General features: G+C 60.5%; 1 protein-coding gene across 3 annotated transcripts; it reads left to right on the top strand.

The window, feature by feature from the left end:
- The first annotated feature begins 2,529 nt into the window (after positions 1 to 2,529).
- ATG2A (autophagy related 2A) lies at positions 2,530 to 23,020 on the top strand. 3 transcript variants are annotated; one of them, XM_029208360.1, is made up of 41 exons: positions 2,530 to 2,808; positions 4,871 to 5,033; positions 5,159 to 5,311; positions 5,453 to 5,555; positions 5,953 to 6,088; positions 6,237 to 6,335; positions 6,623 to 6,719; positions 6,853 to 6,972; positions 7,077 to 7,217; positions 7,755 to 7,992; positions 8,077 to 8,221; positions 8,320 to 8,412; positions 8,859 to 9,017; positions 9,123 to 9,366; positions 9,716 to 9,812; positions 9,938 to 10,094; positions 10,771 to 10,913; positions 10,994 to 11,133; positions 11,219 to 11,376; positions 11,821 to 11,971; positions 12,135 to 12,334; positions 12,439 to 12,519; positions 12,717 to 12,823; positions 12,908 to 13,000; positions 14,665 to 14,735; positions 14,959 to 15,035; positions 15,578 to 15,748; positions 15,889 to 16,015; positions 16,103 to 16,317; positions 17,068 to 17,276; positions 17,543 to 17,678; positions 19,072 to 19,272; positions 19,497 to 19,598; positions 19,684 to 19,768; positions 19,862 to 19,997; positions 20,084 to 20,156; positions 20,331 to 20,413; positions 20,650 to 20,771; positions 20,914 to 21,068; positions 22,100 to 22,252; positions 22,344 to 23,020. In XM_029208360.1, exons 1-41 carry the CDS (start codon positions 2,638 to 2,640, stop codon positions 22,578 to 22,580), a joined length of 5,742 nt encoding a protein of 1,913 aa, XP_029064193.1. In that variant the 5' UTR covers positions 2,530 to 2,637; the 3' UTR covers positions 22,581 to 23,020. The 3 variants fall into 3 exon arrangements, with proteins under 3 accessions (XP_029064193.1, XP_029064192.1, XP_029064194.1); XM_029208359.1 differs by having other exon boundaries at positions 6,808 to 6,972; XM_029208361.1 differs by having other exon boundaries at positions 2,730 to 3,114; positions 6,808 to 6,972.
- Positions 23,021 to 25,453: the final 2,433 nt, after the last annotated feature.

Below are 25,453 nucleotides of genomic sequence, written 5' to 3'. Positions count from 1 at the left end.
ATGGTAGCTCCCTCCTAGATGGAACATAAGGACAACTTTTCCTAGACTCGAGAATCTGCCCTTCTATTCCCACTGCCTTTGGGAGGAGAAGTGATGCTTGTTCATTCACTTGCTCCACAGGCACTTAGGCACACAGCCTCAGTTTTCCTCTCCATAAAATGAGGGTATTAATAGCGCTGTTGCCAAAATCTTGGCTCCCTGTACACCAATGCCGAATAAAAATACGGAGACAGAGATTTGGAAGGTAAGAAATAGAGAGGCTTTTTAAATTTTCTTTGCCAGGCAAAGGGAAGACACAGTAGGCTAGCACCTCAAGAACTGTGCCCCCCTTCCTGGGGAATTACAGGGATCCTTATAGGGGAGTTCGCAGTCCGAAGTAAGTGATAAGGATCAAAATGGTGAATGTCTTGCATTTTTCTTGCATTATTTCAAAACAGTCACTGCTGGAGTCAGGCAAGCTGGTAATTGGGTCCAGCAGTCCGGTAATTGGGTCCGTTAGTCTCTGGGTTATTGGTCTGGGACCTCCTTTCTGAAATGCAAACAGCTACAAGGGGTGATTTGCTACTAGAGATTATAGGGAGAGCAAATACCAGGTGCAGAATATAAATTACACAGGATTAGTGGTGACAGGTTAGCTTTGTGAAGGGCAAATCTAACTACAGACATTACAGTTTAGTAACAGTTAAAATAAAACTAGGATTGACTCACTCTTTCAGGCCAGGTTATGTTTCTTCTCTAGCCTGTTCACTGTTCCCTTTATTTACCTTGTTCTCAGGAGAGGGAAAACTTCATTTCTATTTGTGCTGCAACAGTGCCTCCCTCATGAGCCTGTGTGGTAAAGAGCAGATGAAGTCATGCATGTAAAGTGACAAGCCCAGGGTCCAGGACATCACATGGCTCAATTCATGGTGTCTATTATTTTTATTATTAATTTAATGAACACTCGATGAACACAGCTCTGCCCCTGGCCTGTCATGGGGGGTCAGGCAGACCTCTTGATTCATTCCACAAGCATTTTCTGAGCAGCCATCTTATTAGCCAGTCTCCTAGAATGGGGCCTTCCTAGTGTTCCCCACAATTCTCTCAGAGGCTGTTCTTCAATCCCTTCCAGGTAATGAGCCTTCCGGCCTACTAACCCAACCCCAGGCTAAGGGGAATAAAACAGTCTCACCAATAGGAGCAAGGCCACACAGAGCTGGGACTGGAATCCAGATCCCTGGCCCCTCAGGCCAGGGTGGTTGCCCTTGCTTCCGGCCAACTTTTGGCTTTAGATTGCAATAGAGTCCATCTCCCTAGTAAGGCTAAAATGGAATTATAATTACCTGTGGGTATCTCCTAAGTCATCATGATGTAAGGAAGCTTGTGTGACTAAACCTGTAGAGCAGGAGTGGGCAAACTTTTCCTGTAAAGGGGCAGAAAATAAATATTTTAGGCTTTGCAGGCCTCTGTCTCAAGTACTTAACTCTGCTATAGCAAGAAAGCAGCCCTAGAGAGTACTTAATCAAATGAGCATGGCTGTCTTCTACTAAAACTTTATTTGTGGACACACTGTGAATTTCATATGATTTTCACGTCATGAAATCATATTCTTCTTTTGATTTTTTTCCAACTATTCGAATATGTAAAAACCATTCTTCCCTGGTGGTCCAGTGGATAAGACTCCACACTCCCAATGCAGGGGGCCCGGGTTCGATCCCTGGTTGGGGAACTAGATCCTGCATGAAGATCCCATGTGCCACTACCAAGACCCGGGGCAGCCAAAATAAATAAATAAATAAATTTTTTTAAAAAAAAACATTCTTAGCTCAAGGGCTGTGCAAAACAATAAACCTCTGCTCAAGGGGGTTAGAATCCATTCTTTATTGAATTCTAGGATTAGAGATATTAAAAACCATTATTATTATTATTCCAGGGAGGGGCTGGAGCCCTGACCAAGTACAGAGAGAAGGGAAGATCAGTTAATCTCCGCTCAAGCATTCCAGGTGAGACCTCCTTCACGGTGGACTCACAGCAACCTTTATAAATCTGTTTCCTTATCTGTAAAATGGTGACAATAACCTCCACCTTAGAGGTTGCTGTGGGGGTTGAATGAGATAGCGGAAGGTTAAGCGTTTTGTAAAATGCAAATGTTTTCACTTAATCGTTTCTAGAGATGCGTACTGGGCTCACACTAAGTATGCCTCTGAAAAGCTTTTTACGAAGTTTAATGGGACACTGTCCCTTTAAATCCTCGCCAACTACCTCAAGTACTAGTCGGACGAGTCAGCACATGCGCATTCCTTTGAGGGGCTGGCACCTCAAGCGACAGCCTTCCCGGAGCCCGTAGGAGAGAGGTTAAAGGTCCTCCCACACAGAATTTATACGCAAGCGTAAATTAATATTGGGAGCCCTATATCTTACCGAGAGCCCAGTCCCTTTTTCGCGCCTGAAGGCTCCGCCCCCGCGGCCAATCAGTAGGCCCTGCCCTTTGCAGTGACCAATGGCAGTGAGCGTGGGGGCGTGGTCAGGCGTCCGGGGGTGCGGCCTGGCGCTAAGAGAAGCGGCGGGGTGAGCCGGGGGCTCTAGTGAACAGCGCAACCGGACGGGGAACGCCGGCGGCCGGCGAGTGGAGGCGGCCCGGGCCCGGCGGTCTCCGAGATGTCACGATGGCTATGGCCGTGGTCGAACTGTGTGAAAGAGCGGGTCTGCCGCTACTTGCTGCACCACTACTTGGGTCACTTCTTCCAGGAGCACCTCAGCCTGGACCAGCTCAGCCTCGATCTGTACAAGGGCAGCGTTGTCCTGCGGGATATACACCTGGAGATCTGGGTGAGGATCCAGGCCCGAGCCCTGGAAGGGTCGGACTCGGGGGTGCAGCATCCTGAGTCTCCCTGCGAAAGGGTCGGACTAGGGGACCAGGCACCGGAGTGGAGAGGCCTTGGGCGTCCGGCCCTTTCCAGGGGTCAGCTGATCGCCTCCAGAGCCAGAAGCTGGACAGAAGGGGCCCCTGCCTCTACTTCACAGGAGGAGAAACTGAAGCTGGGGAGCAGGATGTCACTTGTCTGGAGAATGCCAGAATTAGTGTATCAAATTGGGGGCCTGAGTTGAGCGTGGTGCCAAGGGGCTAAGGAGAGGGTGAGGAGGAACCTCGGAAACTAGGGGGCTCTGGTGGGACCAGGCCAGGGAAGTGACAGAGTTGGGGCACGCAGCTGGTTAGGGAAGTCTGGCAGGGGTCCAGGGCCCTGCTCTGGGCACCTGTGGGAAAGGTGCCCTGACCTCCTGACCCCACGACCCTGGCTCGGTGGGTGGCGTTCGTCTCCGGATATGGATGTCAACAACCGCGTCAGCACCCCTGTTGATCAACACGTTGTGTGACTGCCACCGATGCCTACTTCCTGCTTTTAGGAGAGTGGGATGGACTGAATGGGTGTTTGGGGAGGAGCTTGGGCATCAGCATCCCCACCTAGAGGAAAGCCCTTGAGGAAAGGTGGAGAGATCTGGCCTTAGGCAGAGAGGAGAGAGATGCTGGGGAAGCAGAGAGGAATAAGCTCTGGGTCAGAGGCCTGCGGCTGGGGGCAGTGAGGAGCTGTGTCTCACGGTTCAGCTGACCTGGGAAGTTGCAAAGGAGCCACCAGTTAGAGGCGCCAGACCAGGGCTGGCACTGGGTCAACCCTCCAGTCCAGAGCAACAGGGGTGGGCATGGGGACAGGGGCTTCGCAGTTTCCTGGGGGAGCAGACAGGGTGCCTGGCCTCAATGCAGTCTGGGCAGGAGAAACTGGGCTTTAGGGTAGACCAGGTCTTCCTGAGCAAACGTGGGGTAGGCGGAGACCCCTGAGCCCAGACTTGGTGGCACCTCTTGCCTGTGAATCCCAGTGCGGGAGACCTTTTCTGACCTCTGACTTCAGCCTCTTAGGCTAGCCCAGACCTCTAGGCTGCCTTTCTATACTTCCACCCGCCCTGCCCTCTGGTTGGGGATTTGAATTGGCTCCTAGCTAGGCTGCTTTCCTGCCCGGCCTCCAGGGAGGAGTTGGGCCCTGGTGGAATGCAAGTGCTTTCCCAATATGCCCGCCCTTCTCCAGGCTGCCGCGCCTGCAGCCCCTCCCTTGCAGACCCCCAAAGAAGCCAAGTGCCTGGGTCTCAGTCTCAGTTCCCATAGTACACTGGGTGACTAGGCTAGTCCCTTCTCTTTAGGCCTCAAGTTTCCCCATCTGTGGATCTGTAGGTGAGGAATTTGCACGTGATGTCTGTGGGCCTTCTAGCTCTGCCGTGTATTTCATTCATGGATCCAACAGGTGTTTACTGAGGCCCTCTCTGGGTGGCACCACACAGAGCACCTGGAGTCACACAGAGAAGGCAGGTGGGCTCCTGCCCTCAGGGAGCTTCCAGACTGGTGGGGGGGCTGCTCCCCTATTTGTCACCAGGGGCTCTAGCCTTGTGCCTCAGAGAGAGTACAGCTACCCCAAGTGTTTGGAGTTGGGGGGCCCCCTCCAGCTCAGGTCAGCCCCCTGCCTGCCTCTCCTGGACACTCCCCTTAATCCACACTCGCCCAGGTAAATGTGGGCTGCTGCTCTCTCTGCCAGGCCTTTGCATGTGCTGTGCCCATGCCTGAAACCCTGCCTTCCATCCCCTCTGCCTGGCTCCCTCCTCTTTGTCCTTCAGCTCTGCCCTCCTCTGGTTTGAAAGACTGGGCACGTTGGACTGTACGGTAATAGGGCGGGCCAAGAGTAGGGATCAGTTGAGCAAAGGTAGGATCTTGTAGGTAGCATGTGGACGGACAGGGGGAGTGAGGGTGCTCTCCGAGGTGGAACAGCCAGGCAAGGAGTGCAGCAGCCAGGGAGATGGCTGGGTTTGGGGCTTTCCTGAGCTGGCTTTGTCTCCTGCCTGCTCCCAGTCTGTGAATGAGGTGCTGGAGTCCATGGAGTCGCCACTGGAGCTGGTGGAAGGCTTCGTGGGCTCTATCGAGGTGGCCGTGCCCTGGGCCGCGCTGCTCACTGACCACTGCACCGTGCACGTCTCAGGCCTCCAGCTCACCTTACAGCCCCGCCAGGGCCCGGGTGAGAACAGAGCAAAGCTGGGGCGGGGGTGGGGGTGGGGGTGCGGGAGAAGGCGGTGCGAGTGGGCCTGGGCACCCAGGAGCTGACTGGACCTGCCGGCCCTGAGACCCTCTTCCTACCTGCAGGGCCGGGGGCTGCCGACTCACAGAGCTGGGCCTCGTGCATGACCACGAGCATGCAGCTGGCCCAGGAGTGCCTGCGGGATGGGCTGCCCGAGCCCTCTGAGCCACCACAGCCCCTGGAAGGACTGGAGATGTTTGCCCAGACCATTGAGACTGGTGAGCAGGCCCCGCCCGGCCACTGTCGCCCCTCCGTGGCCCACAGGGCAAAGGCCTCAGACAGCACCCTGCTGCCTGACAGGGAAACTCTGTCTGGCCCTTGCTGCTCTGCCTGACCTGAGACCCCTCCCCACCTCTCAGTACTGCGAAGGATCAAGGTGACCTTCCTGGATACTGTCGTGAGGGTAGAGCACCCGCCCGGTGCTGGGGAGCGTGGCGTGGCAGTGGAAGCCCACGTGCAAAGGTAGGGGCAGGCTGAGTGGGGGTGCTGGCGTGAGGGAGAGGGGGAGTGAGGGGCTGCTGAGTGGCCCTGGCCCCACCTGCACCCCCAGCCTGGGCTCCTGGGAAGTGTCAGGGCAAGTCTGGGTGGGCCTGGGCTGTGGCCAGGGCAGCGGGCGGCGAACTGTGTTGTGAGCCTGGAGTGGTGTCCCGGGGCCAAGTGGTAGAGGCCTAGGGTAGCTGGGCCCCCGGGGTCAGGTGACACGCTGAGGGTCTGGGGAGCAATGGCCGCGGAGGTCCAGGATGGCCTGGCTATGATGGGACGGCTCCGCAGGCCAGACTTCACTAACCCCAGACTCCTAGAACAGAATGCTGTGTGGGGAGAGGGCGGCCTGGGCAGGAGCTGATCCTACACTCCCCAGACTAGAGTACTGCGACGAGGCCGTGCGAGACCCAAGCCAGGCACCGCCCGTGGATGTGCACCAGCCCCCTGCCTTCCTCCACAAGCTGCTGCAGCTGGCGGGGGTCCGCCTGCACTTCGAGGAGCTCCGCCCACAGGTGGGCCGACTCTGGTCCGGACCATCTCTTTCTCCTTCTAATCCCTGTCCTCTCTGGCCCTTGACCCATCTTCCCCTCTGCATCCCTTCTGACCATCTTTGGCTGCATCTTTTCAATCCCTCCCCTCCCATGTCTTCTTGTCTCCCAGGAAGGCCCCCCAGAGCCTCCCTTGCAGATTGGCAGCTGCTCAGGGTGCCTGGAGCTGACAGTGAAATTGAAGCAAAATGAGGCCTTCCCAGGCCCCAAGGTGGGTCTCCAGGCCCCTGGGGAGGAGGGATTATGCTCCATCTCAGAATCCTCCTTAGCAATGCTGATCTTCCCTGGGACGGAGCGGGGTCGTTAGGTGGGGAAATCACTGCCTTCTAGGCAAGTGGAGAAACTGAGGCTCAGGGTGGTCAAGTTGGAGCCAGGGTCACACAGCTAGTTGGTGGCAGAGCTTAGCCTGGCGACTGGCGTCCTACCTCCTCAGGGTGAGGGCACGTGGGTGGCGGCAGTGGCTGGTGTAGGCTCCATGGTTGCTTCCTCCACCCCCAGCTGGAGGTGTGTGGGCAGCTGGGCTCCCTGCACCTGCTCCTGACCCCACGGCAGCTCCAGCAGCTTCAGGAACTGCTTGGCGCACTGAGCCTTGCAGGTGAGGCCTCTGGGCGGTCCAGGGAGTGGGATGGCTGGGAAGGCACCGGCCAGACTGGACTGACACAAGGAGTTGTCCTCCCCCGTAGACCCCGAGGGCCTGGTCGACAAGCTGAACAAGAGCCGCCCACTAGGTGCTGACGATCTGTGGCTGATTGAACAGGATCTGAATCAGCGGCTGCAGGCGGGGACCGTAGCTGAGCCCCTCAGCTCAGACCCCCTTTCGAACCCCCTTGTCAACTTGGAGAGCACTGGTGGGTATGGAGCCAGAGCCAGCAATTGGCGGGGTGTCTACTGTGGGCGCAGGAGTCAGGGGGCTGAGCCCGGCTGCCTCTGACCCCCTTCCTCTGGCCCACAGACCTCTTCTTCTCCATGGCGGGCCTCACAAGCAGTGTGGCCTCAGCCCTGTCTGAGCTCTCCCTCTCCGATGTAGACCTGGGCACCTCTGTGCACAGCAACATGGCCTCCCGCCGGCTCTCTGCTCAGGGCCCCCCAACCGGTGAGTCCTCCAGGGGCAGGAAGAGCTGGAAGAAGGCTTGGTGCCGGTGTCATCTTTGCTACGTGCATGTGGGAGGCCTCCAGCGCTGCCTGGAGGTCCACCGTTGGTGACTTGGTTCCGTGGGAACGCTCAGGGGAGGTGGCGGTGCGATGGACAGAACCTGGGTTTCGGAGTTAGAGACCTTGGGCCGAGCACTTAAACTCAGTTTCCCCTTCCATAAAAAAGGGGTGAGATCTGACCCTGCCAGGCTGCACGTTTGAGCTGATGTTTATTGAGAGATCGCGTGTGTCAGGTACTGAGTAAGTGCTTCGTCACCTCCAGTTCTTCCAGCTTCCTTGAGCGGGTTGAATTGAGCTTGGACTCAGTGTCTGGCATAATAAGGCTTCACGTCACCCCTGCCTGGCCAAGTCCCTGGCCAGAGTCACGATCCAACTAGGCCAGGGCTTCTCCTGGCCCCTAGACCACTGTCTGACTGTCACTTTACCTGGGATGCCTACGAGCTCTGGGGAGCCTCTGGTGAAGCCTTTGTCCTCTCAGGCAAGACAGCCCCTGCACCCCCCTCGAGCACCCTGCGCCCCGACTCGCTGCTGAAGATGACCTTGGGGGGTGTGACCCTGACCTTGCTTCAGACATCTGCCCCGTCTTCCGGACCACCTGACCTCACCACCCACTTTTTTGCGGAGTTCGATGCCACCAAGGATGGGTCCTTCGGCTCCCATGACTTCTACCATCTCCGACCGCGCTTCCAGAGGGCCTGTCCCTGTAGCCATGTCCGGTACAAGCCCGAGGCGGGCCTGAACTAGAGGGGACTCCCTGAGCCCCTGAAGCCCACCTTCTGATGCCCAGCTTCTTCCCGTAGGCTAACGGGTGCCGCTGTGCAGCTTTCCTGGGAGCTGAGGACAAGCAGGGGCCGGCGGATTACCAGCACGGAAGTGCACTTCGGGCAGCTCGAGGTGCTGGAGTGTCTGTGGCCCAGGGGCACTCCGGAGCCTGAGTACACAGAGGTGAGGGCTGAGAGCCAGTGTGTGCACGGCAGGGCCTAGAGGTGAGGGTGGGCTTGGGGGCTCGGCCTGACCCTGTCGTCTTCCATGTCCTGCCCCAGGTCCTGAGCTTCCCCAGCAGCCTGCGGTCCCAGGCCTCGGCTCAGCCTTGTGCTCACCTGCGCCACACGCAGACCCTGCGCCGGCTGCCCAAGGTAACCCACCCTGCTCCAGGCCCAGGGGCCCCTGGCTGTTTCCCACGGTGTATTGCCCCCCACCAGCCTCCCCTGGTGCCTCCCTGCTCCCACCCTCCACCCGCCTTACCTGTGCTCAAACCAGAGCACACCTCCCCATCCCGGAGCCCTTGAGTACTTCCGGGCCATATACATGCCATTCTCTTAGCCCCTCTCCTGGCTCATCTTGGCAAACCCCTGCCAGCCTCCAGGGCTGGAGGTGGTAAGTATTGGGTGGTTTTCGTTAAGCGAGCATGGTTGTCTGCCCCGAGCAGGCGGTGAAGGTCTCCTGGGTTCCTCACCCAAGCTCTTCTCCTCACAGCTTGGGAGGGCTCTGTGTCCTTTCTGTTTTTGCTCAAGGGGAACCCTGCCCATCCTGCCCTCACCCACCCCACAGCCCTCGCTGACCTGAGCACCCTCACCCTCAGAGCCGGCCCCGGCGCCCAACTGCCTGCCATTGTCACTCCGAACTGGCCCTGGACCTGGCCGACTTCCAGGCAGATGTGGAGCTGGGGGCCCTGGACCGGCTCGCTGCCCTGCTGTACCAGGCCGCCACACCCCCTCCCGAGCAGCCGGCTGGCCTGCTGGTAAGAGGCGCAGCCAGGGCGGAGAGCAGGCCGTGGGCCCTCTGGCTCTCGGCCACAGTTGCGTGGGGGCGGGGCTAGCAGCAGCTCTGACCCCTCCCCCCACAGGCAGAGCCCCCGCCAGCAGCTGAGCAGCATGCAGTGGTGCGGCTCTCGGCACCCCGGGCCACACTGCGGCTGCGCTTCCCCATTGCTGACCTGCGGCCCGAGCGGGACCCCTGGGTGGGCGGGGCCGTGCGGGCCGAGCAGCTGCGCCTGGAGCTGACTGAGCCCCAGTTCCGGTCAGAGCTGAGCAGTGGGCCTGGCCCCCCAGCCCCCACCCGCCTGGAGCTCACCTGCTCCGACCTCCATGGTAAGAGCACCCCCAGGAGACAACCCCTTGGGCAGGGGGCTCAGGCCTCTAGGAGAGGTGGGCTTGGGGCCACGGAAGGGGCTGGGTCACGATGGGGGCAGACCCTGGTCCAGACCTCATCTGCTTCGTGAGGCACCGGCATTGGGTATCCCAGGGCTCCTCTGGGCAGCGGGCAGAGTGGGCCGCTTATCCCTGGGCCGCTGCAGACTGTGGGCGCGAGGGAGGGCACGGGTCTGTACACAATAAAACACAGCTGTCATGGGGGTGCTCCCACTGACCCACCTGGTCTTGAAGAAGAAATGGGGAAAGGTGGCAGTGACAACCCCCCGTCCCTCCCCATCCCATCCAGTCACCTACGAAGACGGAGAGAAGCCACCTGTCCCCTGCCTGCGGGTCTCCAAAGCCCTGGATCCCAAGAGCCCTGGGCACAAGTACTTCCTGCCCCAGTAAGTTGGGGCTCTGGGAGGAGCAGACAGGAGGGGAGGGCTTTGCTACTGAGGGCAGTGGGAGGCCACTTGGGGCCAGGGGCTGGGGGGCCCTGCAGGCCAGTGACAGGCCTGTGCCCTGGCAGGGTAGTGGTGACCCTGAACCCCCAGCTCGGCGCACAGTGGGAAGTGACCCCGGAGAAGGGAGAGGAGCTGGAGTTGTCGGCCGAGAATCTGTGCGAGCTTCGGGAGCCTGAGCCCTCACCCTTCTCCTCCAAAAGGACCATGTACGAGACGGAAGAGGTGAGGTCCAAGGCCTTTTGGGTCTCACGGGAGCCACTTGGTGGCTCTGGGTCAGGGGGACAAGACCACATGGGGCACCAGAAAATGTGAACCAGCACCAGTGAGAATTTCATTTCTTCCATTGTCTCTGGTCAGTGGGGAGTCTCAGGGGGCCCAAGAGTGAGGGCAGCGCCTGGGGGACACGGGCCCTCGATGGGGAAGATCATGACCCGTCCCATCAGCCATTTATCAGCAGGGTACATTTGGGCCTCAGGATCCTCTTCTCCGAAGGTGATGAGGGTTGAGTGAGAGGTAGTTAGGGGCCTGGCCTCTGGGCCAAACGACCTGGGTTCGAATCCAGCCTCTGCCACTCAGTGGCTGTGTCATCTGGGGAAGTTGTCTAACCTCTTGGAGAGTTACCTACAGATGAGTTTCCTCATCTGGAAAGTGGGTATAATGACCTGTCTCATGGGCCTGTCGTGAGGATAAAGGGGTTAACATAAACGAGGCCCTTGGAGCAGGGTTTGCATGCAGTCAGCGCCTCAGACAAGATGGCTGTCATACATCCCAGCAGAGAAGGGCTCATGTGGATGAATGAATGAATGATAGGAGTTCAGGAAGCAGACCTGGGTCAGATTCTAAGGCCGGCAGCAGGCCCTGACATCTCTCGCATCCCCTTCCCTGCTCCCACACCTAGATGGTGATTCCTGGAGACCCTGAGGAAATGAGGACCTTTCAGAGCTGGGCCCTGGCGCTGTCCCGCTGCAGCCTGGAAGTGGTCCTGCCCGGCGCCCACATCTTCCTGCCCAGCAAGGAGGTCTACGAGAGCCTCTACAACAGGTGGCGACGTGGGCAGGGCAGGGGGTGGCAAGGGGCTGGGCCGGGCCTCCCTCACCACCGTGGTCCAACTGCCCTCTCAGGATCAACAACGACCTGCTCATGTGGGAGCCCGCGGACCTGCTTCCCACCCCCGCCCCTGCCACTCGCCCCTCTGGCTTCCCAGATGCCTCGGGCTTCTGGCACGACAGCTTCAAGATGTGCAAGTCTGCCTTCAAGCTGGGTAGGAGGGGCGCCCTGGTGGGGCCCTGGGGCCGGGGCCGCCCTCCCAGGTCTCCTTCCCACTCGGCTCCTTGATCTCCCCCCAGACTCGGACTCGGACGACGAGGACACCCACTTCTCAGCGGGGGCATCAGGCACCCCCCAGCGCCTTGTCCCTGAGTCCCAGAGCCCTCACTCCCAGAGTACCTTCTCTACACTGGTGACGGTGCTAAAGGGTCGGATCACGGCCCACTGTGAGACCAAGGTGAGCACAGCCCAGGGGAGGTGAGCCCCTGACTCCAGAGCCCCCACTGGCAGGAGAACAAGGCCTGTGTGAGCAGCTCCAAGTGGGGAATGTGGGAGACAGAGGCCCCACCGGGGGCCGAGTGCGGCCTGTCCAGCCAGTAGCACCCACCCATGCCCCCGCACCCATCCCATCACACCCCGTCAGCCACTTACTAGCACCTGCTATACGTACGGTACTATGCCAGGGGTCCGAATGAACACCATCTGATGCTCGGAGGTAGACAGGGCAGGGATGACCCTTCCCCTCTGGCGAAAGAGAAGGTGCTGCTCTGGACCTCCAGCGCTCTGGGGAGGGGCTGAAGCCGACGCTAGTCAGGCCCGGGCTCCCAGAGGCGCCCTCGCCCCTGAGGGTGTGGGAGCTGCTGAGCGTAGCTGGTGAGGCTGAGCCACGTGCTGCCTGCAGGACGAGTGCGGGAAGCGGCTGGAGGCCACGCACGGGGAGCTGGTGCTGGACGTGGAACAAGGCACCATCTTCAGCGTCTGCCAGTACCGAGGCCAGCCGGGACTCGGCTACTTCTGCCTGGAAGCTGAAAAGGCGACACTGTACCACCGAGGTGTGAGGGCTGGCGGCCAGTCACCGTGGGGTCTCTAGGGTACATGGGGAGGGGAGCTGCTTCAGGAGGGATGGAGTGGGTGGTCAGCCAGCTTGGCAGGGGTGCCCTGGATGGAGTGGGTGATCAGCCAGCTTGGCAGGGGGCTCACCAGATGCCTCCGCAGCGGCTGTGGATGACTACCTGCTGCCCAGTCGCCTGGAGCTGCCCACCTTTGCTCCTCCGGCCCAGCTGGCCCGAACCATCTACCCGTCGGAGGAAGGGATGACTGAGCAAGGAGGCGTGGGCCGCAAAGGCCAGGGCCGGGGCCCCCACATGCTGTCCACCGCGGTGCGCATCCAACTGGACCCTCACAGGAACGTCAAGGTACAGCCACGCCTACTTCTGGCCCACCTGTTTGGCCAGGGCCACTGCCTCCCTGGTGCCTGGAAGGCTGGGCTGCCGCCATGCTGACTGTGCCCTGCCCCCAGGAGTTCCTGGTGACACTGCGGCTGCACAGAGCCACCCTGCGCCACCACATGGCCCTGCCAGAACAGAGCTGGCACTCCCAGGTGAGGGAGGGTCGCGTGGGGGGCGTGGGCTGGGCCAGAGCTGACCTTGGACTGGAGCCGACTTCTGGGTGGAGCCCCTGGGCAAGGGTGTGACAGACAGCTGATGGGCAGCAACTGGAGAGCTGTGCTGCGGTTGGGGGTGTTGAGGAAGAAAGAGGCCCCCTCCTCCCCTGTCCCTTTCACTCTGGCCCCCAAAGCTGTTGGAGTTCTTAGATGTCCTGGATGACCCAGTGCTGGGCTACCTGCCTCCAACGGTCATTACCATCCTACATGTACACCTGTTCTCCTGTACCGTGGACTACAGGTACCCAGGCTCGGGGCTGGGGGCCAGGGGCTGGGCCCCTGTGTAAGGAGCCTGCCCCAACCCAAATGTGACCCACCCCTCCAGGCCCCTCTACCTCCCTGTACGTGTCCTTGTCACTGCTGAGACCTTCACCCTCTCCAGCAACATCGTCATGGACACCTCTACCTTCCTGCTCAGGTATGCGGCTCCCCCACCCGAGCTCCCCGTCCATCCCACCCCAAGTTGGCTGCAGCTGCCACTCCCCCAGGGTCCTGTGTACCTGCTGTATATCTTCAGGTCAGTCTGAGCCTTTCTGGACATTTAGGTGATCCCTCCCTGGGGAACAAGATTGGGTTTCACCTTCCCAGAGTCAGTCAGACCTTCAAATCAGAGCCTTAAAGGTGTTTGAGCTCTCTGACCTGATCACCTCACTTCTGGTGGTTGTCCTTAGGATAGAAGGATAAGAAAGGTAGAATGTAATGCCTCTGTAGTATAATTCAAAATAGTCAAAACTTGTAAACAACTTAAATGCCCCCAAATTACGACCTCAGTCAGTAAACGTGGCCCACTCAACCATTAAAGTCAAATTTAAGAATAACATTGAAAAATATGGGGAAATGCCATAGTACAATATTTATATAGAGATATAAAACTATATATGTATATATATATTTTTTAAAGACTTTTGGGGGTGTGTTTGTATGAATCTCTGTGTGGCTTCATAGGAAAGACAGGATGGAGATGTATAGTTGTCCCTTGGTATCCCACAGGGGATTGGTTCCAGGACCCCTCGTGGATACCAAAATCCAGGGGCGCTCAAGTCACATATAAAAGGGTGCAATATTTGCATATAACCCATGCACATCCTCCCATATATATATTTTTTAATTTATTTATTTAATGTATTTATTTTTGGCTGCGTTGGGTCTTCGTTGCTGTACGCGGGCTTTCGCTAGTTGTGGCGAGCAGGGGGCTACTCTTTGTGGTGCGCTTCTCGTTGCAGTGGCTTCTCTTGTTGCGGAGCACGGGCTCTAGGCGCACGGGCTTCATTAGTTGTGGCACGTGGGCTCAGTAGCTGTGGCTCACGGGCTCTAGAGTGCAGGCTCAGTAGTTGTGGCGCACGGGCTTAGTTGCTCCACAGCATGTGGGATCTTCCTGGACCCGTGTTCACTGCATTGGCAGGCGGATTCTTAACCACTGCGCCAGCAGGGAAGTCCCTCCCATATACTTCAAATCGTCTCTAGATTGCTTAATAACGCCCAATACCATGTATATGCTATGTAAGTAGTTGCCAGCGCATGACAAATGCAAGTTTTGCCTTTGGGAACTTTCTGGATTTTTAGAAAAATATTTTGATCCGCGGTTGGTTGAACCCTCAGAAGCAGAACCTGCAGATATGGAGGGCTGACCGTATACGGTGCTTTTCTCAGAATTCGGGATTAGCTATATTTTTTAAATATTTGAAAGGAGCTTATGTTAGGTTGCCATTAAAATAAGGACTTATTTTAAAAGAACAATGCAGGCTGTAGGGGGAAAACAGGACATTTCCCTCCCAGGGCTGCTATGAGGCCCAGGTGAGGTGGAGAAGCTGGAAGTTTTTGGAGAAAGAGAAATGCTGCCCGGTTGCCTCGAGTGCCTGTTGTCTGGGCCTGTGGTACAAGACTCCAGGCCCAGTCTCCCCACTGTACAGACAAGAACACCGAGGCCAGAGAAGACCCAGCACTAGTCTTCTCTTGTGGGCTTGGGACCCCCTGTTGGTGCCCCTGCTGCCCGTCTCTATGAGCAAGCCCCACCCCTGCCAGCTCCTTCGGAGCTGCCGCCTGCAGTGGCTCCCGGCCCTTCTCAGCCCCGTTCCCCCCCAGGTTCATCCTCGACGACTCCGCCTTGTACCTGTCCGACAAGTGTGACATGGAGACCCTGGATCTGCGGCGAGGTGGGCAGGGCCTGGACTGGGTTCCCTCCCGTCTGAGGGGCTGTGGCCCCCGGCCATACCCAGAGCAGCCCGCTGTCCTCACCCAGCTGCTGGCCAGGTCCTCAGCGCCCATGCACATGTGCACGCACACAAGGGCTGCACCCAGACAAACCCTAGATTCTCGCAGCGGGGCCGGGGCCTGGGTAGGAGGAGGCAACGGGAGCCTCTCCTGCCTCTGCCTCAGATTATGTCTGTGTCTTGGACGTTGACCTTCTGGAGCTCGTGATCAAAACCTGGAAGGGGAGCACTGAGGACAAACTGGTGAGTGTGGCTGTCGCCCAGGGTCCCCCAGAGCCAGAGCAGGGACTGGGGCAAGGGAGCCTTCGGGGGATCACTTTTCCCCACGCACCGTCTCTTTGTTTCTGCTCCCTGGGCCCAGGCTCAGGTCCAGTCACTGACAGCCCTTCCCTGTGGTTATTGGCCCTCCTGGGAAGGGCCAGACCTTTGGTGGACATCCCTCCCTATGAACCCTGCCAGCAGAGGGCAGCTGTAGCCACGAAAAAGCAGGGCCTCAGGAGTCAGCCTTTCTGGGTCTCCAGTGTCCTTATCTATAGTAAAAGGGAGATCCCAGGCCCCGCCTCACTGGAGACGGCGCTCAGAGTCCTTCACGCGGGAGTGCACCCTTGCTTCCTCAGGCGGCCCTGGGCGAAGCCCCTTTTACTCTCTAGGCTCAGTTTGCCCATGTGTTCAAAGGGTAGTTGGCTGACCGCCCCAGGCTGACCGCCCCAGGGGAGACCTGGCCCAGTCCTGTCTAAGTCTGGTGGGGCTAGAACCCAGGCTGATACCCGCCCGCAACCCCGCAGAGCCAGCCACTCTTCGAGCTGCGCTGCTCCAACAATGTGATGCACGTGCATAGCTGTGCTGACTCCTGCGCCCTGCTGGTCAACCTGCTCCAGTACGTGATGAGTGAGGGCGACCTGCACCCCCCTCCCCGGCCCCCCAGCCCCACGGAGATCGCCGGCCAGAAGGTACAGGTGAGGCCTGGCCGTACAGGCCACCAGAGCCCTGCCCAGCCCCCTCCCCACCATGGCCGCCAGGGACCTGGTGATGGGGGAGCCCTGGGGCCCCCCTCCCTCCTGACACGCATTCACCAGTCCTCCCCTGCCTGGCGCAGCTCTCGGAGAGCCCTGCCTCCCTGCCCTCATGCCCCCCAGTGGAGACAGCCCTCATCAACCAGCGGGACCTGACCGACGCCCTCCTGGACACGGAGCGCAGCCTGCGGGAGCTGGCCCAGGCTTCAGGTGGGCTCAGGATGCTTTGGGGCCAGCAGACACAATCAGACACCCACATCGGGCATCCCCCTAAGCCGGCCTCTTTCTCCCCCACAGGGAGCCCCTTCTTTCAGGCCTCTCCAGTGTCGGTCTACCTATTCCCAGGTGAACGGAGTGGGGCCCAGCCCCCCTCGCCCCTGGTTGGGGCCCCCACTGGCAGCTTGGGGTCCCACTCAGAGGCCAAAGAAGAGGAGAAGGAAGAGGAAGGGGATGGAGACACTCTGGACAGCGATGAGTTTTGCATCCTTGACGCTCCTGGCCTGGGCATATTGGTGTGTGGTGGGCAGGCTGGGCAGGGGCCTGGAAGAGGGTGGCTCAGTTCTAGGCCCTTCTAGAGCTCCCACTGTGAGAGAGGCAGGAGGTGGTCAGTATCAGTGGGGAAGTGGGGTTGGGTCCCTGGGGAGGCAGCCCTCACTCTGGGCTTTGAAGGAGTTGACGGATTTCCAGAGGAAGTGACAAGGCATGGAGTCCTGGGCAGAGGGACTGGGACATTCAAGAGTAGGGAGGGGGCTTCCCTGGTGGCGCAGTGGTTGGGAGTCCGCCTGCCGATGCAGGGGACACGGGTTCATGCCCCGGTCCGGGAGGATCCCACATGCCGCGGAGCGGCTGGGCCCGTGAGCCATGGCCACTGAGCCTGCGCGTCCGGAGCCTGTGCTCCACAACGGGAAAGGCCACAACAGTGAGAGGCCCGTGTACCGCAAAATAAATAAATAAATAAATAAGAGTAGGGAGGGATAGGAGCAGGGCAGGTAGCGGGAGAGTGAGGAGAACCACCTGGCTGCAACGGTGCTGGCCTCCCGGCCCCCAAGTGCCAGTGGGAATGACGTCCAGACTCACTGTCACACGCAAGACCTGACAGGGCCGACAGGAGCAAGGGGCACTCAGGCTCCTCAGGATAATTGCCCGTGGGAATCACCTTTTGTGAAAAAAGGGAGACAGATGCGAGGATGAGGGATAAACAGGTGGCCTGGACTGGGGAAAGCTTCTGTGGCCTATATGTTCACTTGGCCTCCTCCCTGCAGCCCCAAGATGGGGAGCCTGTGGTGACACAGCTGCATCCAGACCCCATCATAGTGCAGGACGGGCACTTCTCACAGCCGCTGGGCAGCACGGACCTGCTGCGGGCACCTGCCCACTTCCCAGTGCCCAGCAGTCGTGTGGTGCTGCGTGAGGTCTCCCTTGTCTGGCACCTCTATGGGGGCCGAGACTTTGGCCCTCATCCCGGACACAGGTGAGAAGGAGAGGGCGCAGGTGGCAGCTGTGGCAGTGGGGCCCCCAGGAGATGAGGCCCGGGCTGGGGTCCAGTTCTGACCCTCAGCAGCTGGTAACCTTGAGCCAGATCCTCACCTTCTGGCCTTATTAACTCTTCCTCTTCCCTTGCCCTGCCTACCTCCCAGGAGAGGGTCTCTTGCCCCAGGCTGAAAGTCCTGCTGTGATGGGAGGGAATGAGGAAAGGGGCTTCCCCTGAGTCAGCGTGTCCCCTGTTCCTCTTCCCAGGGCAAGAGCAGGCCTCACAGGCCCCAGGAGCTCCCCTTCTCGCTGCTCCGGCCCCAACCGGCCCCAGAACTCCTGGCGTGCGCAGGGGGGCAGTGGCAGGCAGCACCACGTCCTCATGGAGATCCAGCTCAGCAAGGTGAGGCCAGCCGGGGTGGGGCACCGGGACAGGCCCTCGTGTCCCTGCTGCTCAGGTAGCACTCACTCCACGGGAACTCCTGCGGGCCCCTTCTCCTGTACTAGGTCAGCTGCTGCCATGCTGTTCCAGATGCTGGATGTAGCGATGAGCAAAGCAGACAGAAACCCTGCTTTCCTGTCCCTTGTATCATAGTGGAGGGAGCCCAGTAAGACTATATATACAGATGCTCAGATGTGATAAACGCGCAGGGAACGTAAACAGAGGGGGCACAGGGAGTGCTGGGGAGGGCCGGAAAGCGCTCGTGAAAATATGCCGTTTTGCACAAAGATGTGAAGCCACAGTGAGCCAGGGAGAGGTTTTCAGGCAGAGGGCACAGCGTGAAGGCCGCAAGCTGGGAGCATCCCTCGCGTGTCCCGGGAGCAGCAAGGAGGCCAGCGAGACTGCAGCTGAGCAGGGAGGAGGGCAGTAGGAGGCGAGGCCAGAGATCCAACCCAGACCAGGCCGCGTAAGGCCCTGTAGACCACGGATGGTTTTGGTTTTTACTAGAGGGACGGTGGAAAGAACCACGGGCTGGGCTGCTGGACTGAATGTGCGTGAGGGAGGGAGCGGGCCGGGCTGACCTGAGAAATTGTGCGGGTCAAGCGAGTGAGCCCACACAGCCACTCCCTGCTGGTGAGGGCGCTTGTGCTGAGAGGACTCGGGGATGCGCTTCAGAGTGGTGGCCGGGGCTCCTCGGACACCCGACGGGCCGGGGAGCCAGTGCCAGCGCCGGGTGAGGGGGAGACAAGGCTGGGGCGAGAACCCGCCGGTGAGGGAGGCTTTGACCTGTCAGGGGCAGGAGAGAGGCCAGTGTACTCCAGGTCAAGGGCAAGGGCCGAAAGCAGGCTTTGGAGGGGGAAGCACGGCCTCGCCAGGCTACAGTGAGGAGTTTGTAGGGCGCCAGGTGGGTGGGCAAACGCTTTACAAAGATCCCTCTGGGTGGGTGGAGAGGGGCTGGAGGGGACGAGCAGGGGGGCCGGGCAGGGGGGCCGGGCAGGGGATGGGTGACGGCAGCTCCGAGACCAGGTGCAGCTGTGGCGGTGACAGAAGTGCAGCGGGACTGGAGAGATGTTCTCAGGAAGCAAAACTGACAGCCGTAGTGATAGAGAGATTGCAGCGGGAGGACCGAACCAACGTTTGCACTTAGGGTGATAGGGGGGCAGGTGGATTCTCGGGAGGCAGTCGGGTTCATCGTGGCCGTGGGGCGTCTGAAGTGCCTGTGACACAGCTGTGTGGAGGCGTCCAGGTGGCAGCCGCTGTGGGACTGAGATTGGGCTGGGAGAGGAGGGGCTTGGGGTGAGCCCCCTTCGCTGTGCAGCCCTGCCTGCCGCTCAGGCCTCCGTCCGCCCCGCAGGTAAGCTTCCAGCATGAGGTGTACCCGGCAGAGCCAGGCCCCGTAGCCCCCGGCGAGGAGCCCGAGGAGCAGCCGCTGTCCCGCCAGGTGTTCATCGTGCAGGAGCTCGAGGTCCGAGACCGGCTGGCCTCCTCCCAGATCAACAAATTCCTGTATTTACACACGAGTGAGCGGATGCCACGGCGCACCCACTCCAACATGGTACAGGCCTTCCGCACGGTCCACCCTGAGAAGGGCACACGCATGCTCGCGTGCACACACATGCATGTACACATACAGACCCCGGTTGTCTGTGAGCCTGGGAGGGGGGCGGGGCCCAGGCGGGCTTAGCTGAGGGAACAGCATGTGCAGGACCAACTGGGGGAGCAGTGGGGGCCGGGGGCCTGAGGCCCAGTGGGTGCCCAGAGCTCACCCTCTGCCTTCAGCTCAAGATCAAAGCGCTGCACGTGGCCCCCGTGACCAACCTGGGTGGGCCCGAGTGCTGTCTCCGCGTCTCACTGCTGCCCCTGCGGCTCAACGTGGATCAGGTGAGTGGGCTGCGTGGGGGCAGAGCCTGAGGTGAGCCCACTGCCTCCAGGCCTCTGAATCTGACCTGCTCCTTCCCCCCGGCAGGATGCTCTGCTCTTCCTCAGGGATTTCTTCACCAGCCTGGCGGCCAGCATCAACCCTGTGGTCCCGGCGGAGACCTCCACTGAAGGTGAGCAGCTGGGCAGGGAGGGGAGGGTCTGGGCCTCCTGCCTCACAGCCATGCCTGGGCCCATCCCTGGTCTGTCCCCCGCCTCTCCTCCAGCTCACCCTGAGAACCCAGTCCAGCCCAGCGGCCCCCAGGAAGGGCAACCCGAGGGTGTGGAGACCACCAGCTCCCAGGAGGCTGCAGGCGGTAGACACGGCGCCTCCCCTGCTGAGCAGCAGCCCATCTACTTCAGGTAGGGCCTTGGGCTGGGGGCCCCGTGCCAGGCTGCAGGGGATCAGGCCAGTGACCACAGGACCCCTTTCCCCACTCCCCACGCAGGGAGTTCCGCTTCACATCCGAGGTGCCCATCTGGCTGGATTACCACGGCAAGCACGTCACCATGGACCAGGTGGTAAGCGGGGCTGTCAGGTCCCCATTCTGCCCAGGTGTGGCCTGCTCTTTGGAGGCCAGGGGGCCAGGGCTGTGTCCAGGCACCGTCGGCTACTGTCAGCCTCTAGTGGCTCCTGTGAGCTGGGCGGGTCCCTGGGTCCCATCACGTAAACTCCAACCCCTCCTCCCTCCCCAGGGCACTTTCGCAGGCCTCCTCATAGGCCTGGCCCAGCTCAACTGCTCCGAGCTGAAGCTAAAGCGGCTGTGTTGCCGGCATGGGTGAGCCTCCAGGCCTCTCTCGGGGCCCTTTCTCTGTTCCTGACTGTGCCCTTGGCCAAGACATCACCCCTCTGGGACCTCAGTTTGTGCTCTGTGAAATGGCCACAGTCAATCCCTCCGTACGGGGCTGGGTGGAGCCGTGGGGAGTGTTGGGGTGCCTTGGGTCCTCCTGGCCCTGTGACCCCTCAGCGTGTGGCTCTGCCCCACCCCACCCTCCGCTTCTCTCCCCTTCCTAGGCTCCTGGGTGTGGACAAGGTGCTGGGCTATGCTCTCAACGAGTGGCTGCAGGACATCCGAAAGAACCAGTTGCCTGGCTTGCTGGGGGGCGTGGGCCCCATGCACTCTGTTGTCCAGCTCTGTGAGTATCTGACTTTGGGGGCTCTTGAAAATGCCATACTCTTGGGCAGCCTAGAAGCCGCTACTGGGAATAGGTGGAAGAGTTCCCACAGCAGGGTAGGTGGGGGCAGCCTTGGGCATCTCTGACCACCCCGTCCCCCCAGTCCAAGGGTTCCGGGACCTGCTGTGGCTGCCCATCGAGCAGTACAGGAAGGATGGGCGCCTCATGCGGGGGCTGCAACGGGGGGCTGCCTCCTTCGGCTCATCCACAGCTTCAGCCGCCTTAGAACTCAGCACCCGGCTGGTGCAGGCTATCCAGGTGAGTGGCCCCAGCGTCCAGGCCATGCAGGGCAGGCGCCCCATTCCATCCCCAAAGCTCTACTGAGGGTAGGCCACCTGGGAATGTGGTATCTTTCGAGGAACAGTCACGGAGAAAAGAGGCCGAGTGACTGGCTTGGGGCCCACCGTGGCTCCCATGTGGGAGGGTGAGTGCCCCCAGGCTTTAGAGCCCACTGGGTCTCTGGTCATGGCTGTGTCCTGAAGGGGAGGGAAGGGGGCTGGCTCTGTTTACCGACAAAGAAACTGAGGCCCAGAGACTGGCCCTGGTTCATTCAGGCCTCACGCTTTGCCAGGCCCAGACGGGAAGGCAGGGCGTTATCCCGTGAGCAGTTGCAGTTGAGTACCCTGGGTTCTGGAGTAGAGGGGGCCGACAGGCAGGTGTTTGTGGTCAGTCCTAGGAGGTGAAGGCGTTTGTGGCCAGTCCTCGGAGGTGAGGAGTGAGCTTGCAGATGCACTGGGGGGTGGGGGCAGGGTCTCTAGAGAGGAGGCTGGAGGGATCAGCAGGCATCTGAGGGCCACCCCCAGGGCATTAGCTGGGGTGTAGGACAGCCAGGTGAGGAGGTTGGGGGGGAGGGAGTGACACTGGGGGCGAGAGAACAGAGGAGCCAGCGGGCAGAGGGTCACACTCAGTGATGGCTTAGTGATCTGTGGGGATGGGTCAGGGGAACCCAGGCTTCCGCCAGGGCCGCCCCTGGAGCTGGCAAGGAGCAGGAGGCGGAAGGTCGTGCGCTGAGCTCGGGCTGCATCTGTGGCACCCACAGGCGGGGAGGGTGCCGGGTGTGGTGGTCAGCAGGAGAGGGGTGGGTCCAGAGGACATTAGGAGAGTCCCCTCAGGAGGCTTGCAGTCCACCTGCAGCCCCCTGGCCTGGGTGGTGGGAGCTTGGCAGGACCCCAGGAGCAGCACAGTAAAGCATGGATGCGGGGAACGCAGGGTTTGGGGGGGTGGGCTCCCACCTGGTCGTGGGTGCTTAGTCCCCCTCTCCTCATCTGGTGCCCACCGTGCTCCCCCAGGCCACAGCCGAGACGGTGTACGACATCCTGTCCCCGGCAGCGCCCATCTCGCGCTCCCTGCAAGACAAGCGCTCTGTGCGAAGGCTGCGGAAGGGCCAGCAGCCGGCCGACCTTCGGGAGGGCGTGGCCAAGGCCTACGACACAGTTCGAGAGGTAACGAGGCCCAGCCCTGCTCCCATTCCTTCCCCATCCTCCCCCCCGGCCCTCCCCCAGAGACCCCGGCACTGACCTCCAACCTCCGCAGGGCATCCTGGACACAGCTCAGACCATCTGCGAGGTGGCGTCTCGGGGCCATGAACAGAAGGGGCTGACAGGCGCTGTGGGGGGCGTGATCCGCCAGCTGCCCCCAACGGTGGTGAAGCCCCTCATCCTAGCCACAGAGGCCACGTCCAGCCTCCTGGGGGGGATGCGCAACCAGATCCTCCCTGATGCGCACAAGGACCACGCTCTCAAGTGGCGTTTGGACGAGGCCCGGGACTGAGCCCCAGGCGCCCGGGACCCCAGGGCGCGGCCTGCCCACCCCGCCCAGCCCGCCCAGTGGCACTTGCTCCCGCACCTCCCGAGAGCTGGGGCCCACAGCTGGACGGGCCAGGCCTTCAGGGGAGGGACTGGGAAGGACCCTGATTGGCGCACCCACTGCCAGTCGCCGTGAGAGTGGAGCCTCCCTGCCTGGGTCCTCGGCCCTGCCTCCGCGCTTTTCCTCTGGAGAGAAAGGACGCTGCCCCCACCCTACCCCACCCCCGGGCCCACACTGCTGCCTTGTTCCAGGGTGGAGGCTCTCGGATCAGCCAAGCGTTTTTCTGTGTCTCGGGGGGAGATGGGGGAATGGACACCTCGTGGTTCAATGTATTTTTAAGCTCCTTGAGTGTGTGGGTCAGTGTCTGCATGCAGTGGAATAAACTGCCCACCGCCAGCCCCCTCATCCTGTGTACCTGCACTGCCCCAGCCTCAGCCTTGACCTTGACTCGCCCCATCCCCATCTCTGCACCCAGCACCTCCCCTGTCACCACCAGAGGTTGCCACAGCCTCTTCGCCCACTCAGCAGGTTAACAGTCCACCACCACCCTACCCACCGCTCCTACCTACCCAGTCACCTGCCCACCTCTGCGCTCCTTCCCTCGGCTCCCCTGCCGCTACGCCGGGGGCTCCTCGCCACACTCCCGGGGGACCACCACCCTGGCCCCACTTCTGGCGTGGCTGGCACGGGGTGGAGGGGGGAGGAGGAATGGTCCTTGAAGCCCACCTCACCCAGACCACGTTTCTTGGCCCTATGCCTGAAAGAGCTCAGGATCCTACCCTACCTGGGGCCAGGTGTGAGGTGCGCTGGGAGGACGCTGGACCAGAGTAAAGGGTAGGGCTGTGGAGTGCCCCAGGGAGGCTCAGACTCTGACCTTGTGACCTGAGGCCACGCCCTTGGTCCCTGAGCCTCAGGTCCCTCCTGGTAATCCCTGCCCAGCTGACCCAGGGACCACGAGGGTCAGTGATGCCGTTCCTGGAAGGCTGGGCCTTCTGAAGGCTGCCGCTGCCTTCCCTAGCAGAAGCTCTTCAGGTGACTGGAAGCTCTGCCCTGGGGTCCCAGCTCCAGGCCGCTGGAGGGGGAGGGGCGCTGGGGGCAGCACTCTGGCTGGAAGGGGTCCTGACAGTGATGTTTGCACAGAAATTCACATGGGATGGGGAAATTGCTATTGTCCACCCCCTCCCCCAACACCCCGTACCTTGTTTCTTGTGAACAAGGAAGAAAGGGCTGCTCTGATCATGCCCCTCCCCGCCCCGCTCCCCAGTAGCACTGGGCTGAGATGGGAGGGCCTGTGAAGAAACTGAGGTCCAGGTTAAGAGGCATGGACGTAGAGAACCCTCACCGTGCTGGGGTGTCAGCAAAGCCCCCTAACTGTCCCTTTGTGTGCCTGGTGGCCCCTCCTCAGTGAGGGAGATCTGGGCACCAAGTGAGCAGGGCAGGCAGAAGTTTTGTCCTGGTGGACCCCAGCGTCCTCATTGCCCACCGTCACACAGTGACGGGGGAGAGGGGTTTTGATGGCTGGGGTCTGATGCCACGCGGAGGGGCAGGCGGGGGCCCGGTCTGATTCTTCCTGGAACTGCCCCACCTGCCCGAGCACAGTCCAGGGCTTCATGCCCTTTGAACCTCACTTGTGATCCGTATTGACAGGCGGCAGGATAATCATTAACTGTAGCCAGGGGCTGGGCCAACAGCTCAAAAGGCGCTGGGCTCAGGGTGGCCCCACTTCCTCCTCGGGCCCCGAGGGCCAGCCAGACACCCAGGTAAGAGCCTCCCGCGGGTGGTCAGACCCCTGCAGCCTCTCTGCCCCGGGGTGCTCCCGAGCCCAGCCCTTCTGAGGAGCAAGAAAGGAAGGGACCTAGGCAACCACTGAGTGACCCAAGCAAGTCCCTTCTAGCCCCTGGGCCTCAGTTTCCACCCGTGGGGTAAGGAGGTCAGGACTCCTGATTGAGTGGCAGCATCTCTGCTGCTGCTACTGCCTCTGCCAGACCAGGTACTTAGTCCTGCCTGGGGGTCTTCAGAAGGGCCTGCTGGGCTTTCGGGGTAGGGGTTGGGGGCCACCAACTAAAGTGTCTTCATTCGCAGGCACATCCTCCCAGGCAGAGGACTCCTGCCCTCGCCTCACCTTGACTGCATCCCAAAAGGGAGGACACCACTTCAGGGAGGTTGCCGGGCAGGATGGACCCCCAAGGCCCTGATCTGTGACCTTGGGCAGCCTCTTTTGCCTGTCAGGGCCGGTTTCCACTGCTGGGAAAGGGGAACATAGCCCAATTTGGGGTCTCCAAAGTATCCCCTAAGCCTCAGCAGGACTGGCATTGTAACTTGGGCCAGTCTCTTGGGCCGGAGCCTGTCTGGTGGGGGTGAGAACACACTTTGCAGGAGAAAGGTCTGTTCCCCCAGGGGTCCTGGGCCAGCTCAGGGACCCCAGACAACACCTCCTTCCTCTCCCCACTGAGGGGACAGACTCAAAGGTTGAAGGGAAGGTGGCTTCCCGACAGCGCAGGCCAGGATGGCCTCACAAGCCCTGATTTGCATATGAGGAACCAGCAGCCGCTCAGAGAGGTTAAGCCACTTGCTTGAGGTCACCCAGCTCCCAGGACCCTGCTGGCTCTCGGGCCGCTGAGGTGCTAAGTGCTCTTCCAGATTGGCAGTTGCTTATAGCCCTGTTCTTAGCATTCTGTGGCAGGTTTGTGTATCAGCATCTTTTCCAGTTCCCTGTTCTCGCCCTTTCCCCCCTACCACTATCTATCTCCTCTGTCCCTTTCCAGTTCTCTGCTTGCCCCTCTCATCTCTCTCTTGGCCTCTCTGTCTCACTCTCCCACTTTCTCTGTCTCTCCTTC

Source organism: Monodon monoceros, unplaced genomic scaffold, assembly GCF_005190385.1.
Source record: "Monodon monoceros isolate NGI ecotype Baffin Bay Population unplaced genomic scaffold, NGI_Narwhal_1 Super_Scaffold_7, whole genome shotgun sequence".
NCBI classification, from domain to species: domain Eukaryota; kingdom Metazoa; phylum Chordata; class Mammalia; order Artiodactyla; family Monodontidae; genus Monodon; species Monodon monoceros.
This window is presented reverse-complemented; position numbering and strand designations above follow the sequence as displayed.